General features: G+C 44.8%; 1 protein-coding gene across 3 annotated transcripts in view; it reads right to left on the bottom strand.

Moving 5' to 3' along the window:
• Window positions 1-12377, bottom strand: part of foxp1b (forkhead box P1b) — a 99874-nt gene that overhangs the window by 74132 nt on the left and 13365 nt on the right. For all 3 annotated transcript variants that reach the window (XM_071520116.1, XM_071520117.1, XM_071520119.1), the window contains exon 3: window positions 6474-6643. In XM_071520116.1, coding sequence (XP_071376217.1) covers window positions 6474-6632 — 159 coding nt within the window. In that variant the 5' untranslated portion in view covers window positions 6633-6643. The remainder of the gene's footprint in view (window positions 1-6473; window positions 6644-12377) is intronic.

Here is a 12377-nt window from a genome sequence, read left to right as displayed (position 1 = left end):
GAGAGGTTGTCGGCATTACGTTAAATAAAACATTGAAGATGCATTAGTCCTCTGGCTAGCTGGGGCCTCACTGCGAGTCGTCTAATACTGAACCGACGCAGACGTGTTTCCCTGTCTGCCTCCAGCCAGCTGCTCCAGACACCTGCTCAGAGTTTAGAGTTGCCCACTTCAGCACAAACACGCAGACAGGGCCATCAAAGACCATCCGGGCGCCACACAATGAGAGCCACTTCACTCTTCCTAATGATACCAGCATACAGGCGCATCATTTACATAGGAGGCATTTGTACAAACACGCATGTCACACACACTCAGGCCCACCTCAGATGGTCCTTAAGAGGTTTACTCATGCACACACTCTCCACAGGGACATATATATCCTCATACATAGGGGATGCAGAATCAACTTTCATCACTTTACACTTTCCTCACCTCTCCTCCTGCGTACAACCTTAAAAGGTCCCATATTATTCACTATTCATGTGTTTTTTCCAAATATACTATGTCTCACAATAAGAATAACGTTATTCGCAATGTTTTGCAACTACATGCAGTTTAGGTAAAAAGGTATTTATCGCATGAATTTGAAGATTAAGATCTTACACGCAGAACAGTCACAGTACTGGACCCTGATTGGCTGACAACACCAGCTCAGCTAATTCAAATGAGGTAAACCTGCTGAGTGGAGGCTTTCCAGTTCAAATACTACAAACTGGCCTGTTTGGAGGGATTTCAGTAATTCTTAAGTGAGGGAAGCCAATCAAGACCATGTCCAGTTGTGATTGAGTTAGTCCAAAACAGCCTGGAAAAAAAAGATTTTTGATCCATTTTGTAATAACTTAACTAAATTTAACCATTCAAATAAAATACAATTTGAAGAATGTCTTCATTAAGCGTCTTTGATGATATAAGTGTATAAATAGAGGAACATTTTAATTCCTAAGATGGAACCCCTGTAATTCCAGGGAGTGACCATTTGACCTGAAATCCATTATCCACACTGTTCCTTTTCATATGGGCCAGGATGAGTTGTGAGCTACGGTACCATGCAGTCTTCTACCTGAAAGTGATCCGGCGTTGTTGGGACGTGGGTGGGGTGGGGTGGGTAGGGGGGGTGAAGAGCCACTCCTCATTGTCAAACAACTCCTGTGATTCCCCCCCTCCCGCTGCCCACATAAGGAGGGTGTGTAAACAGGATGTCGACCCATGCAGCAGTCACCTATTTTAAACTCTGGGCAGGGCACACATGCGACCTGTGCTTCATCTCTCCCCACTCGGAGAGCAGCGGCTGGAGGTAGACTCAACAAAATGGATGAGTTCATGGGCTGGCTGTCTTGGAAGGCATCCATGAGACAATGGAGAGGTGCTGCGTGGTTTACCTCCCAAAACCTCGCTAACAAAAAAAAACCCGGGTGACAAAAGGCTTTGCAAAGTTGCCGCTAGACTAAACAGATCTTTTCCAGGGAGAAAAATATTGCATGCAACAATTAACTGTGTTCAAAAAAGCAATATGGTTCAACTGAAGGAGGCTTAGGCCTTAGTGAAAACAATGATGAAGTTTTCAGTGACACACGCTGTGTATTTTTTTTTCCCTTTAATAATTATTTCCCCCCTATTTTTCGACATACCAGCGCATTACTGTTCAATTTTCACCTCCATCTGTGTGATTATTAATCAGATCACACATCAATTGCCAGAACCAGCAAAGAAATTCAGCCTGTAATAAAACTGTCATGTGCTGCGGTATAAAGACAGATGTTGCCAGTTGTGTGATAACATAATTAAACTGTTCTGTGAGGGATTCCATAAAATTATTCAAATTGGACGAGCACTATCATTTTACCAATAAAGCAATTTAGGGCAATATGCAGTGTCATAACACTGATGTTATCCTCTCCGCCAGATTTTCCAATAAGTTGGAGCCTCTGCCGTCCCCGGCCCCATCTGACAATATGAACAGTATACATGGAGATACCTGAGAGCTCCCGGAGATGGAGGAGAGACTATCCACAGCGAGGCTATGGGGACACAGATACTTTCAGTGTGAGCCTCTCTGTGGATCTGCACTCTGTATGTGTGTGTGTGTGTGTGTGTGTGTGTGTGTGTGTGTGTGTGTGTGTGTGTCTGCACGTGCACATACGCGTGCATTCATGCAACCGCATGCCTCAGGAAGGAAGCGCACATTCAGTAGGATAATGCACCACAGCCCTTGGTCAAAAAGCACCCAGAGAAAAGCAGCCTTTATCGCACGTGTTAGATATGCAGCGCTGCACAGATATACAATTCTTCTGTGAGAAAGAAAAAAAAAAAAAAAAAAACACACAAAGATACTGGCAGGATTTCAATTCAAATGTGCGGTGATAAGGCTGCGTTCTCCTTGTGAAACAGCAGAACAGTGTATGTATTTCAGTCCAGGCATAGCGCTCTCTCTCCTTCCTGCCCTCAGCTCCACGGTGGAGTAGATGCGATTAGCGCAGATCTGACGCAGCGAGAGCCTCTCTGGCCTCATCTGTGACCCGATGCTGTTAACCTCGCTCAGTCTGACCATTAGTCCGTTCTGTTGACCGGACCCCAGAAACCAGCAGGCCCCTGCAACGCCAAGCCCGGCCTTTGGGTCTCTGTTCTGTCTGAGCGTGTACGTGTGTGTGTGTGTGTGTGTGTGTGTGTGGGTGGGTGTGTGTACCGTCATGTGATAGCACAGCTTATCATCCAGCACCCCCCCCCCCCCCCCCCGCCCCCCCGAAGCTCGGCGGAGCAGAGTTCAGTGACGCTGGCTAAGATGTGCATTTCCACCTTCTCAAGCCTCCGCGAGGGACCTTGTAAGCCTTGCATTATGCAAACAGGCAACCGGTGCCTGCTCAGCTCTTTCTGCCGCCACCGTTATGTGTGTGACTCTCTCTCCCCTCTGTACACGCAACGCTACGGACGCCCCGATGGAGGGGAGAGAAGAAGAAGAGGAAGAAAAAAAACACCCATAATTGGCTGGCCTTATCTTGCGATTTGTAACAAAGCTTTAAAGCACTTGTTTGACAAAGCAGGCTGGATGGATGTGTGTGCAATAAAAGAAAAGCAATTATTCATCCCTGTTTTTTTTTTTCCTTTTGTGATATTGTTGGGGTGTATTTGTATCAATGAGAGAAAAAGACAGGCTGATATTTTAGAAATCGCTCCAACTTGATTAAAAGGGCTCTTCTAAAAGACAGGATATTAATATTTAATACTCTACAGTTCTATCAGTTGAGCCAAATTTCCAGTGAAGGAATCGCTTGCATGCTTAAACACGCAAGATGTTATAAATACAGCGCTGAAATTGACCATACATCATGGGAAATATGTGCAGGGACTTGAATGTCCTGAAGACAGCAGCTCCAGAGCTGACACAACAACTCCCTCACGTCATCGTTGTGACTGTGTGTTTATGTGGCTACAACTGTTGCTATGGCCACTCCTCTTCACAGCACAACTTCCTGTTGCATAATCAATTAAAACACACACACAAATCACAAAACAAGCTAATGCAGAAATACAACTCTTTTATAGGACCGTTTTTGTTTTATTTTCTCTCCTATCTTCACTTCCTCATGAGGACAGACTGAAAACCACAACTTCTGCAACACAAACAAAACAGAGAAAAGTCAACATACTCAAAGAGACAGGGGCAAACACATATCTGTTATGAAAAAGATTATTTTCTTGTTCTGAGAAAAGAGATACTCATATATTATGCACAAGCAAACAAACTGAGCACAGGCTGAACAAAGGCCTTCAAAAATGTGGACTGTATCCAAAAAGCAACAAAAATGTGCAACAGCCAGAAATTCATAAAGCACAACCAAACGTCTAACCATAAAAGAAGAAATCGTTTTTTCCACAACCAATTGAATTTGAATGCGCTTGAGTGTTTACAACACAAGAGATAACAATTTCAGTTCCTCAAAAGAGAAAGCTGCTAGATTTCCACAACACCTTAGAGAGAGAAGACAGCACCTTTTTTTTTTTTTTTTTTTTTCTCTCCTCGCTGTTTAAAAACCAGTATTTGACTTACTAATAGAGATGCTTAAATCAAGCTTATGGTCCACTTCCCCCAAATCTGACTAGTCTACAAGATGAATTCCCCTGTCAGAATCAAGATGATCAAACAGATTACAATTATTTCATCCCCCATCTTTATTAATGAGCACTGTCTTTCATAGTTATGTTCCCTAATAAGAATAAATGATATGCCACTGCCAGGTTTGTTGTTCCCACTGAGTCAGGGGACTCTAATACATTTGCACTTTGAGTCTGAGAAAATGTTAGATTGATTTTTGCATCACCTAAAGGGGTAATGGCATCTTGGATGTTTTGCGGAGAACAAAGGATGCAAGAAGCCCCGGTGCGTCAGTTAGCCGCGTATTAGTGCAAGCCGCAAATACAACTTAAAAGAAAGACTGTGAAATGCCACAAAAAGTAAAAAGTTATCAAGTAATTGAGCGAAGATCTTAATGCCCTGGGGACAATTAACATGGTTCATGGTGCATGAGTGAAAATCCTGGGTTAGTCTAATGGGAGAATAAAAAGACTGCCTGCCTGCCTCCCCAGTAACGCTCCCCTGGTAAGTAGCCTATCAAAGCCCAGTGTCAGGAGCTGAGAGTGAGACATCTCGTCCTTCATCCCCAACCACGCGCCATTTATCACACAGAACAATTAATACGCCTCCCTTCGTTTCAACTCCAACTGTAGGCCACAGAAATTAACCGCCGGATTTGTTCAAAAGGCATAAAAACGAAAAGCACTTGCTATTTGCAGAGGGGGGAAAAATGCTACTGTGATACACTGAAGGGTGAAAGAGTTGCTTCTTTTCCCTTCCTCCGTATAAAAATGCCAAGACAGATCCTGGAGAGTAATAGTTCTTTCTGGATGACTAGAAAACAGGGGCCATCCTTGGACGACTGGCTCTATTCTAGAGGGAAGGTTTCTTTTCCTCCCTCCTTGGTGTCAAGTGCGCATCCGTGACACTGCTCTCTCTCTCTCTCTTTCTCTTTCTCTCTCTCTCTCTCGTCTGCCTCGCATTCATCAAAGTTGTAACCCCTGTTGTCTTTGCAGAGCGAATCAGAATGCGCCCCTGGCAAAGAATGAAGGAAAAGTCAACAGGAATTAAGTTTCAGTGCAACTGTTTACTCAACTGTGGCCTGCAGTTATTGAAATTTTATCCACGGTTTTGTGTGACTACTGCAGTAATGAATTCAGTATGGCTGTGATTTTCTCACTGACGACATGCTCATTTTGAGCTGGAAAAAAAGGGGTGCGGTGTGTGTGCGAGTCTGTGTGTGTTGGGGGGGCGGGGGGGTGATGGAGGACAGATAGGCAATCTGGAGAGGCCTAAAGGCCTAACACTGAGGCTGAGGAGCAGGACGCATGCTGACACACCCTTTCTGACTTTCTAAACAAATGCTTCTCCTCCTCTAATATTTAAATAAGTGCTGTCCTGCACCACACACTGAAAATGTGATTAACTGAAGCGTCCTGGTGGCTCAGTGGTCCAAGGCGCACACCATGTATTTCTGACATCATGAGTTCACATTTGGCCTGTGTTGTATGTCTGCCCCTCTCTCTACTGTGTAATCTGTCTCTACAGTAAAATAAAGCATAGGTGAGAGGGGAAAATAATTAAAAGAAAATGTGACTAATCATAATGTAAATGCAATCATGATTCATAAGGCCATATTCCTAGTTAAGTTATACATTAGAGCGCAGTATCTTCCATGTCCCACTATTGTTCCTCTCCCTGTACAAATGCTGATGGATGTGCTGTGACAACAGACAGCAGCAGAGAGCCTGTGCATCATCACCAAACAGCTCCTGACAACAACCCCAGTCATTCTGCCGGATAGGCCGAGATAGCAGGAGACACACTGATCTTTTCAATGCTGTTTCCTTAAACACACTGTCGTGTGCCACACATAACGCTGACACCAACAGAAAGAGCTTGTCTGTTTGCCTCTAGTCTGCGATGGTGAAAATGTTTGGGGCTTCACTAACAATAAAGCTGGCATGCATCTCTGCGCCTCATTGGTTGGACACAGCGGAGTGTGGCATTAGTTGTGAGTGTGAGGCGTGTTTACAATGAGCCGGGGGAAAACGCTGTCATCCTATTGGATGTCATGGTTCCTTAACTGTCTACGAAATCCTGTGGCACCTACACACTTAAAATATGTCCGACCACCATGATAAATATTTCACCGAAATGCAGATGCTGCATGCTACGATAAATACGTTGGCAACCAAACACAATCACAGAGAGAGAGCACTTCCACTTCTTTAAATATTCAAAAAGCGCCTCAATATACATAAATAATAATAATAATGTGTTTATGTACTAGATGTACTTTGGGGTTTGATTAAATATTAACGGCACTTTAAGAGGGGGATTGGGCCTGCTGTTGACATGGCTTAATAAAGTGAAGACAGGTGTGAAAGGGGAACTGGTTTACCTGGTGCTGCTGGAGATGCAGGAGGTCAGCTGCAGTCACCTCCACCGACGGCGTGGCGCTCTTGGGTCGTCCCTCCCTGGCTCCGCCTTCCATGCTCGCTCCTCCATTCTGATTGGCTGGGCCGTTGCTTGTCGCCTCCGTCCCAGATTCTTGCATCATGACTTAAAAACCTGAGAGAAGACATGAAAAGAGAAAAAGCAGGGAGCGAAGGAGAGACAGAGAGAGAGAGAGGGAGAGAGAGAGAGAGAGAGAGAGAGAGAGAGAGAGAGAGAGAGAGAGAGAGAGAGAGAGAAACAGCTGTTAAAACACACAGCAATGAGGTTGCGTTTCAACTCTGGGCCAAACTATAAACATGTGTCATATCCTTCCCACACAATTTCACTTTTATTGCAGGTTTCCCTATTGGTTTGTGCTTCCCTGTTTCTTGTTTGTTTGCTTGTAGCATATGCAACGAGGCAAACACACGCGCACACGCTCTTATAGACTGCCTCTCCGCAGAGTAATGAACTGCTCTTTTGTTTTGTCTTTTCCGGTGCAGATCCTTTGCAGATGACACGTCCATACCGAGCTGGAGGAAAAAGGAGCCGGACTCAGGTTTTGTTTGTGTTCTCCGTCACGGGGCATATGCAGGGGTTGGGTGGGTGGGGGCGGGGGGGGGGGGGGTCCAGCGCACATTGGAGAGGAACCCAACCTGAGTTGAGTGAGAGCAGAGGAGCCCAAGAAAACACTAGACCTCCAAAACAAAACACTTTCTATGGAAATGGATATATTTACTCGCATGGCTCCCAGAAGAACCACGGCAGAATGGCTTTTTAATGGGAAACAGGGCAACTGTGTGAGGCCTGCCAAAGGATCTCCATGAGAAACATCCAATCTGAGGCCGAGCAAAAACAGTCAAATCCTTCAGGGGTGCTCAATTAACACCAAAATACAGGATTGAATATAAATAAACCTCTTTGAGTCGCTGGAAAATATGTTGTCTTTCATAACTTCATTTAACTCAAAAGGATAACACACAAATACTGGCAGTGTAATTGCATGTATCACCGCATGCTTTTTGTGCTTTATGTGAAAATATGACTTTACAAATCAGTGTTAAATATGAAAGGCTTTCATTCAATTTCAATTTGCTTACATTCTCAGTCCTCTGCTTTTGGATACACACAAGCCAGACAGACTCCCATTTTCCACCCACCCCCTCTGTCTCTCTGGGGATGAGTGCCAGTGACACTGGTGCTTATCTGGGCCTGTATTCCTGAAATCAGTGGAATGATTTACATCTATTGTGTGTTGGTCACAGGCTTCACTGGTGCGACGCGTCTAGCCTCCCAATTCCAGGGCGGTTAATGAAGCTGACCAAGTCAGGCAGAAGCGAATTAACTTGGCTGATTAATTATTTATATGAAGCAGAATAAATGCCCTTAAAACACTGGGCCTCATCATGAAAGAAGGTGAAAATTGAACTAAATGCAGATTTATGGTGTTGCGTTTAAGGCGTGTAATAGGAGGGCCAATGTGAGTTAATATGTGCTCAACTATGCGGGCTCAGTGTCTCCTGAGATGCAGATCTAAACAAGATGCAGACACACACCCAGACACCATGGGGACACACACTCAGGCTGACAGATAGGAAATTGAGGTTGACAACTTGTCACATCAGAATATTTACGGAACAAAAGTAAGATAATAATCGAGACATGGCATTATTAAAAAATAAACAGCACTATAGCCAGCGCTGCTCTTTTCAATCACTATGCTTAGGGATAGTTTCACAGCTCGATTATCGTCAGTAGCAGTTGTGGGCTACGGGGAGTAAAAACAGCACCAGCACAATAATCATCCCCAAACTGCACTATGGTTTACATCTCCTCTCCTGTAGAAGCCCTCCTTGCAAGAAGCCCGTCCGAGTGAGTCATCTGACACTGTGGCCTGCGCTGGTTCAGTTGTGTGTCACGCCGCCCCCACACTCTGGGGCCTGTCTGAGCAGTTTGGGCCCGGCCTACAGGCCCCGTTCTCTGGGCCGGGGCTGGAGCTGGGCCCCCTCTCCCCTCCAGACAGATGTTGACCCGGCTCACCCCTCCAGTCTGGCACAGCCTCCCTCCATAATGGGATTTTCTAAACAAGGAGTGAGCAAGAGGAATACTGTGGGATGGGAGGCAGCCAGCCACAACTCCATCTACAGGCCCCCGCTTGCACTAACTCCCCTTCTGAGGCACCAATTAGAAACACACATTCTCGGGCGAAATTAAATGCCATTTGAAATAAACCATGTGCTGACGTTATTCACCCCCACTTCTTTTTCAAATAAAAGACATTTTTTCCACATGCAGAGAAAAAAAGAGGGCCTACTCTCTTTTTTTCAAAGCTACATAAAAGGGGGGAAAGTAATGGCTATTATGCATGCACTGTCATTCCATGCAAAATTTTCATAATTATAACGGAAAGGCGTAAATTTCCAAATGCATGGCATCTCCAAAAGTAATCAAGAGAATGAGCCGCGGGGCTATTTTAATGTATGCAGAACTAGTGACCCACAATAAAGGAGAGGAAGGCTACAATGAATGCAAAGTAATGCGCGCATGCTTGGAACCGGCACTGATGAGGGGATGGCTAAAATTAACACCCAATTAATTTTCGAATTGACAAACAAATGAAACCCATAAATCTACTTTCTCATTAATTTTACCACAGAATAATTCAAAGCTGCAATATCATGAGTGAAAAAATTGGAGGAAAAAAGAAAATGGAAAATGGGCATTATCCATCATAAATATCAAGCAGATAGGAAAGAGCCTTATTAGAGAGTTGTGCTGATAACAATGTTAATCTGTGAAGCACTGAGGCAGGGACACCATCATCAGCTAGGGCCCGGGCAACTCTGTCACGTGACTTCACCCCGCGTTTGTTTATCCATCTATTTATTTTCCCTTTGCTCTGAGGATAGCCTTGTCTGTGATGCTGCTAGCTTTTCACTCCATTCCATTTATACAACATAAACATATTCAGGGGTAATTATGGGTCAAGCGTCTTGCTAAAAGTAGTGTAGTTACTGGGGTTCAGATGTATTCATGCATCCGCACACAAACACTTCCGCATACAACAGCACGCACACAGAGTCATGAGAAAAAGGCCTGTTTGTTATTTATGGAGCATGTCAGCCTTGTTCAAATTGAAAAAAAGGAGTTTAAAAAAAGCATCCAAATAATGGAAATTCCAGGAGATTAAAACCAGGCAACAGAAAACACAACTGGCTGTGCTGCTGATTATTAGATGTCTGTCTGTTCTTCGGGAGGAGATGCTTGCAAAACACAACAAGTGTTTGGAACAAACATTGGATCATAAAAAAGGTCAGAGTTTCTGTTTGTTTACAGTTTGTTTTGTTTTCCCTGCCTCTAATATGTGGAGTACAGTACAAACAAGAGTCACATGTGTCTCCCACCTGAGCCAACAGGTTGAGAGCAGCCGGCGGACAGAGCTCATCAGCCCTGCCTCTCCTCCACTCCGCTTCCCCCTCACTGGAAATCTAATGCCTGTCCCCCTGTCATGGTTGCCTGGAATTCAACAGCTCAAACAAGTCAGCAGTCGATTCAAGGTAGGGTCGGCCTGCACAGCTGTGCCCTGACCCTTCTCCGTGTTCTGTTTTTCTTTAATGCTCATGACAGTAAAGCCTCAACGGCCACCTGCTTCGATTCGCCAAGTTCTCACACAGCCCCTGTTTACACAAGCACACAACAAAAGCACAACATTCTTGGTCGGGAGATAAAGACACACAAAGGAGAAGACAATGGAGAGAGGTTCACTTTAGAGCTGTTTAGGTTCGGCTTGGTTGCTAGACTAGACAACACAACAGCCTGTACCAAAGGTACGACAACAGAATGCTTCTCAAGGTTTTTGAAACTCTCATGTCCTGCCATATTTTGGCTCCTGATTCTTGGGAAAAGTCAAACACAAGCCGTATGTTAAATAATCAAGTATCGGTGCCCTCATCATACATGAGAGGCTAATCAGAGAATAGGCAATATGTGTCCTGGAATCTTCTACCGACCAACAGATATGAAAATTGGGCTTGATCCCATTAACCCTCCCACACTGCAGTCCCACGCCCTCGCCTATCTTTACCTTCAAAGAAAAGCCGCTCTGCAAACCAGAAGCGCCTCACTGAGAAAGTCTGCAACAATCTGGACCGACTTGCCACTCTGACTACAATTCCCTGGCCCTTCTCCGCTTAGAGGAACCAACGGCGGGGATGACATTCTGCCAAAGGAGACTTCACAGTCAGACCAAACAACCCTGTAATCTTGCCAGCCACTTCAGCCAAAAGTCACAGATAAGCAAAGCATATCTCGAGACTACTGTGACAACATTGGTACACAGGAATAACCCCCACCCTCCTGCCTCCACCCCATCTACTACCACATACCACCTCCACCACAGGCCCCAGGTCCCTGCACCCCACCACTTCACCGCTCGAGACACAGAAGCTTTTTTCCAACTTCTTCCCAGACCTTGTAAGGGGGATAAGCAGACCACTCACATTGGCAAACAAAGCAGCTATTTGTTTAATAAGTGATTGCTGCCATGGCTACAGTAAACAGGAGGAGCGGGGGTTTGTGTTTATGAACAAACACATCTCCTTGCAGGAGCCATTTAATATTAACCAGGTGGAATGATCAGCCGATTTCCTAGGTGACACTCGGGGCAGGCCTAGTGTAAACAGGTTCTGGGAGGAGAGAGAGGGGGCCAGGCTTTAGGGAATCAAGGTCGATGCAAATGCAGCTTCGGCTAGAATAAACAGCGAGGCAGAACTCAAGATAAACAAACAGTCATTCTTCTGACATTTGAAGAAGCATTAAGCTGGTGCGTTGCAGCTGCTAGCAAGCCACCGTGAATGTGAACAAGATGGGGGATGCTGGGGCGGGAGGGTGAGGGGGGTGGGGGGGCTGGCAATGAGGTGGTCTCCTATGGAAACACATCATTCACAAGCAAGCAACCAACAGTTTCCCCAGACCCAACAAACAGTGGGTCTTCACAACACTGCAGCGAGGAACTTGTAAAAACATGTTAAACATTTACCTCCTTCAATTATTCAGTAACCGGGTTCGTGGAAATAACAAAGGATGTCTGACGGCTCCTGAAGCTGGCACTCATAACACCAGGGCACGATAAAAAAAAAAAAAAAACGTGAATAAGGTGGTATTCAACTGACTAGGAATTATGTATTGTCTATCACAGATTAAAATTAGTTGCTTTGATTACTGAATTTACATCATATGCCTTATGTATTAGTTTGCCTTTAAGATCATGTGTTACTCCATATGCTAGATCAAATGATTCACTGTCCAAAAACAAGTAGCGATTACAAAAAACAAGGTAGAGGATTTAGTGTGGGGAATTTCAAGCTGCACGTCACCTTGAGCATGAATTTTTCATGCATACAACAACTTGCCATCTGCCGAGCCGGAGCCAGCCAGCGAGGCTTCCCTACCCGGAGTCTTTAGTTTTCTGTCTCCACTCCCCTCCAAGAGAAACTTTCATAATCATTTCATTTAGGCCCCCAAACCCAGTTACCCCCATATAGGGAAGGCAGAGAGAATGATCTAGGGAGCCAAACACATATTTATGACACATTGCGATGACTATAATAGGATTCTCAAGCATGAAATCTAGATCCAAACCTATTACTACACCATCAACAGAGGAAAGAGGCTTGACATCCCAGCAATGGTGAGTATGATGATTCATATGAATATGAACCTATTATCACGCTACAAGCCCAGATAAATTAACAATAAGAATGCTACCAGAAGGCAGACTCTCCAGTAGAGAAGCTAAGTAGATCCATAATTTCGGAAAATACACAAAGCAGTTTGTCTCCTTAGCATGAAGCCATCCGAGATACACCTC

Source organism: Centroberyx affinis, unplaced genomic scaffold, assembly GCF_046629955.1.
Source record: "Centroberyx affinis isolate AG114_WGS23_722 - 3 ecotype Tasmania unplaced genomic scaffold, CSIRO-AGI_Caff_v1 ptg000771l_1, whole genome shotgun sequence".
NCBI classification, from domain to species: domain Eukaryota; kingdom Metazoa; phylum Chordata; class Actinopteri; order Beryciformes; family Berycidae; genus Centroberyx; species Centroberyx affinis.
This window is presented reverse-complemented; position numbering and strand designations above follow the sequence as displayed.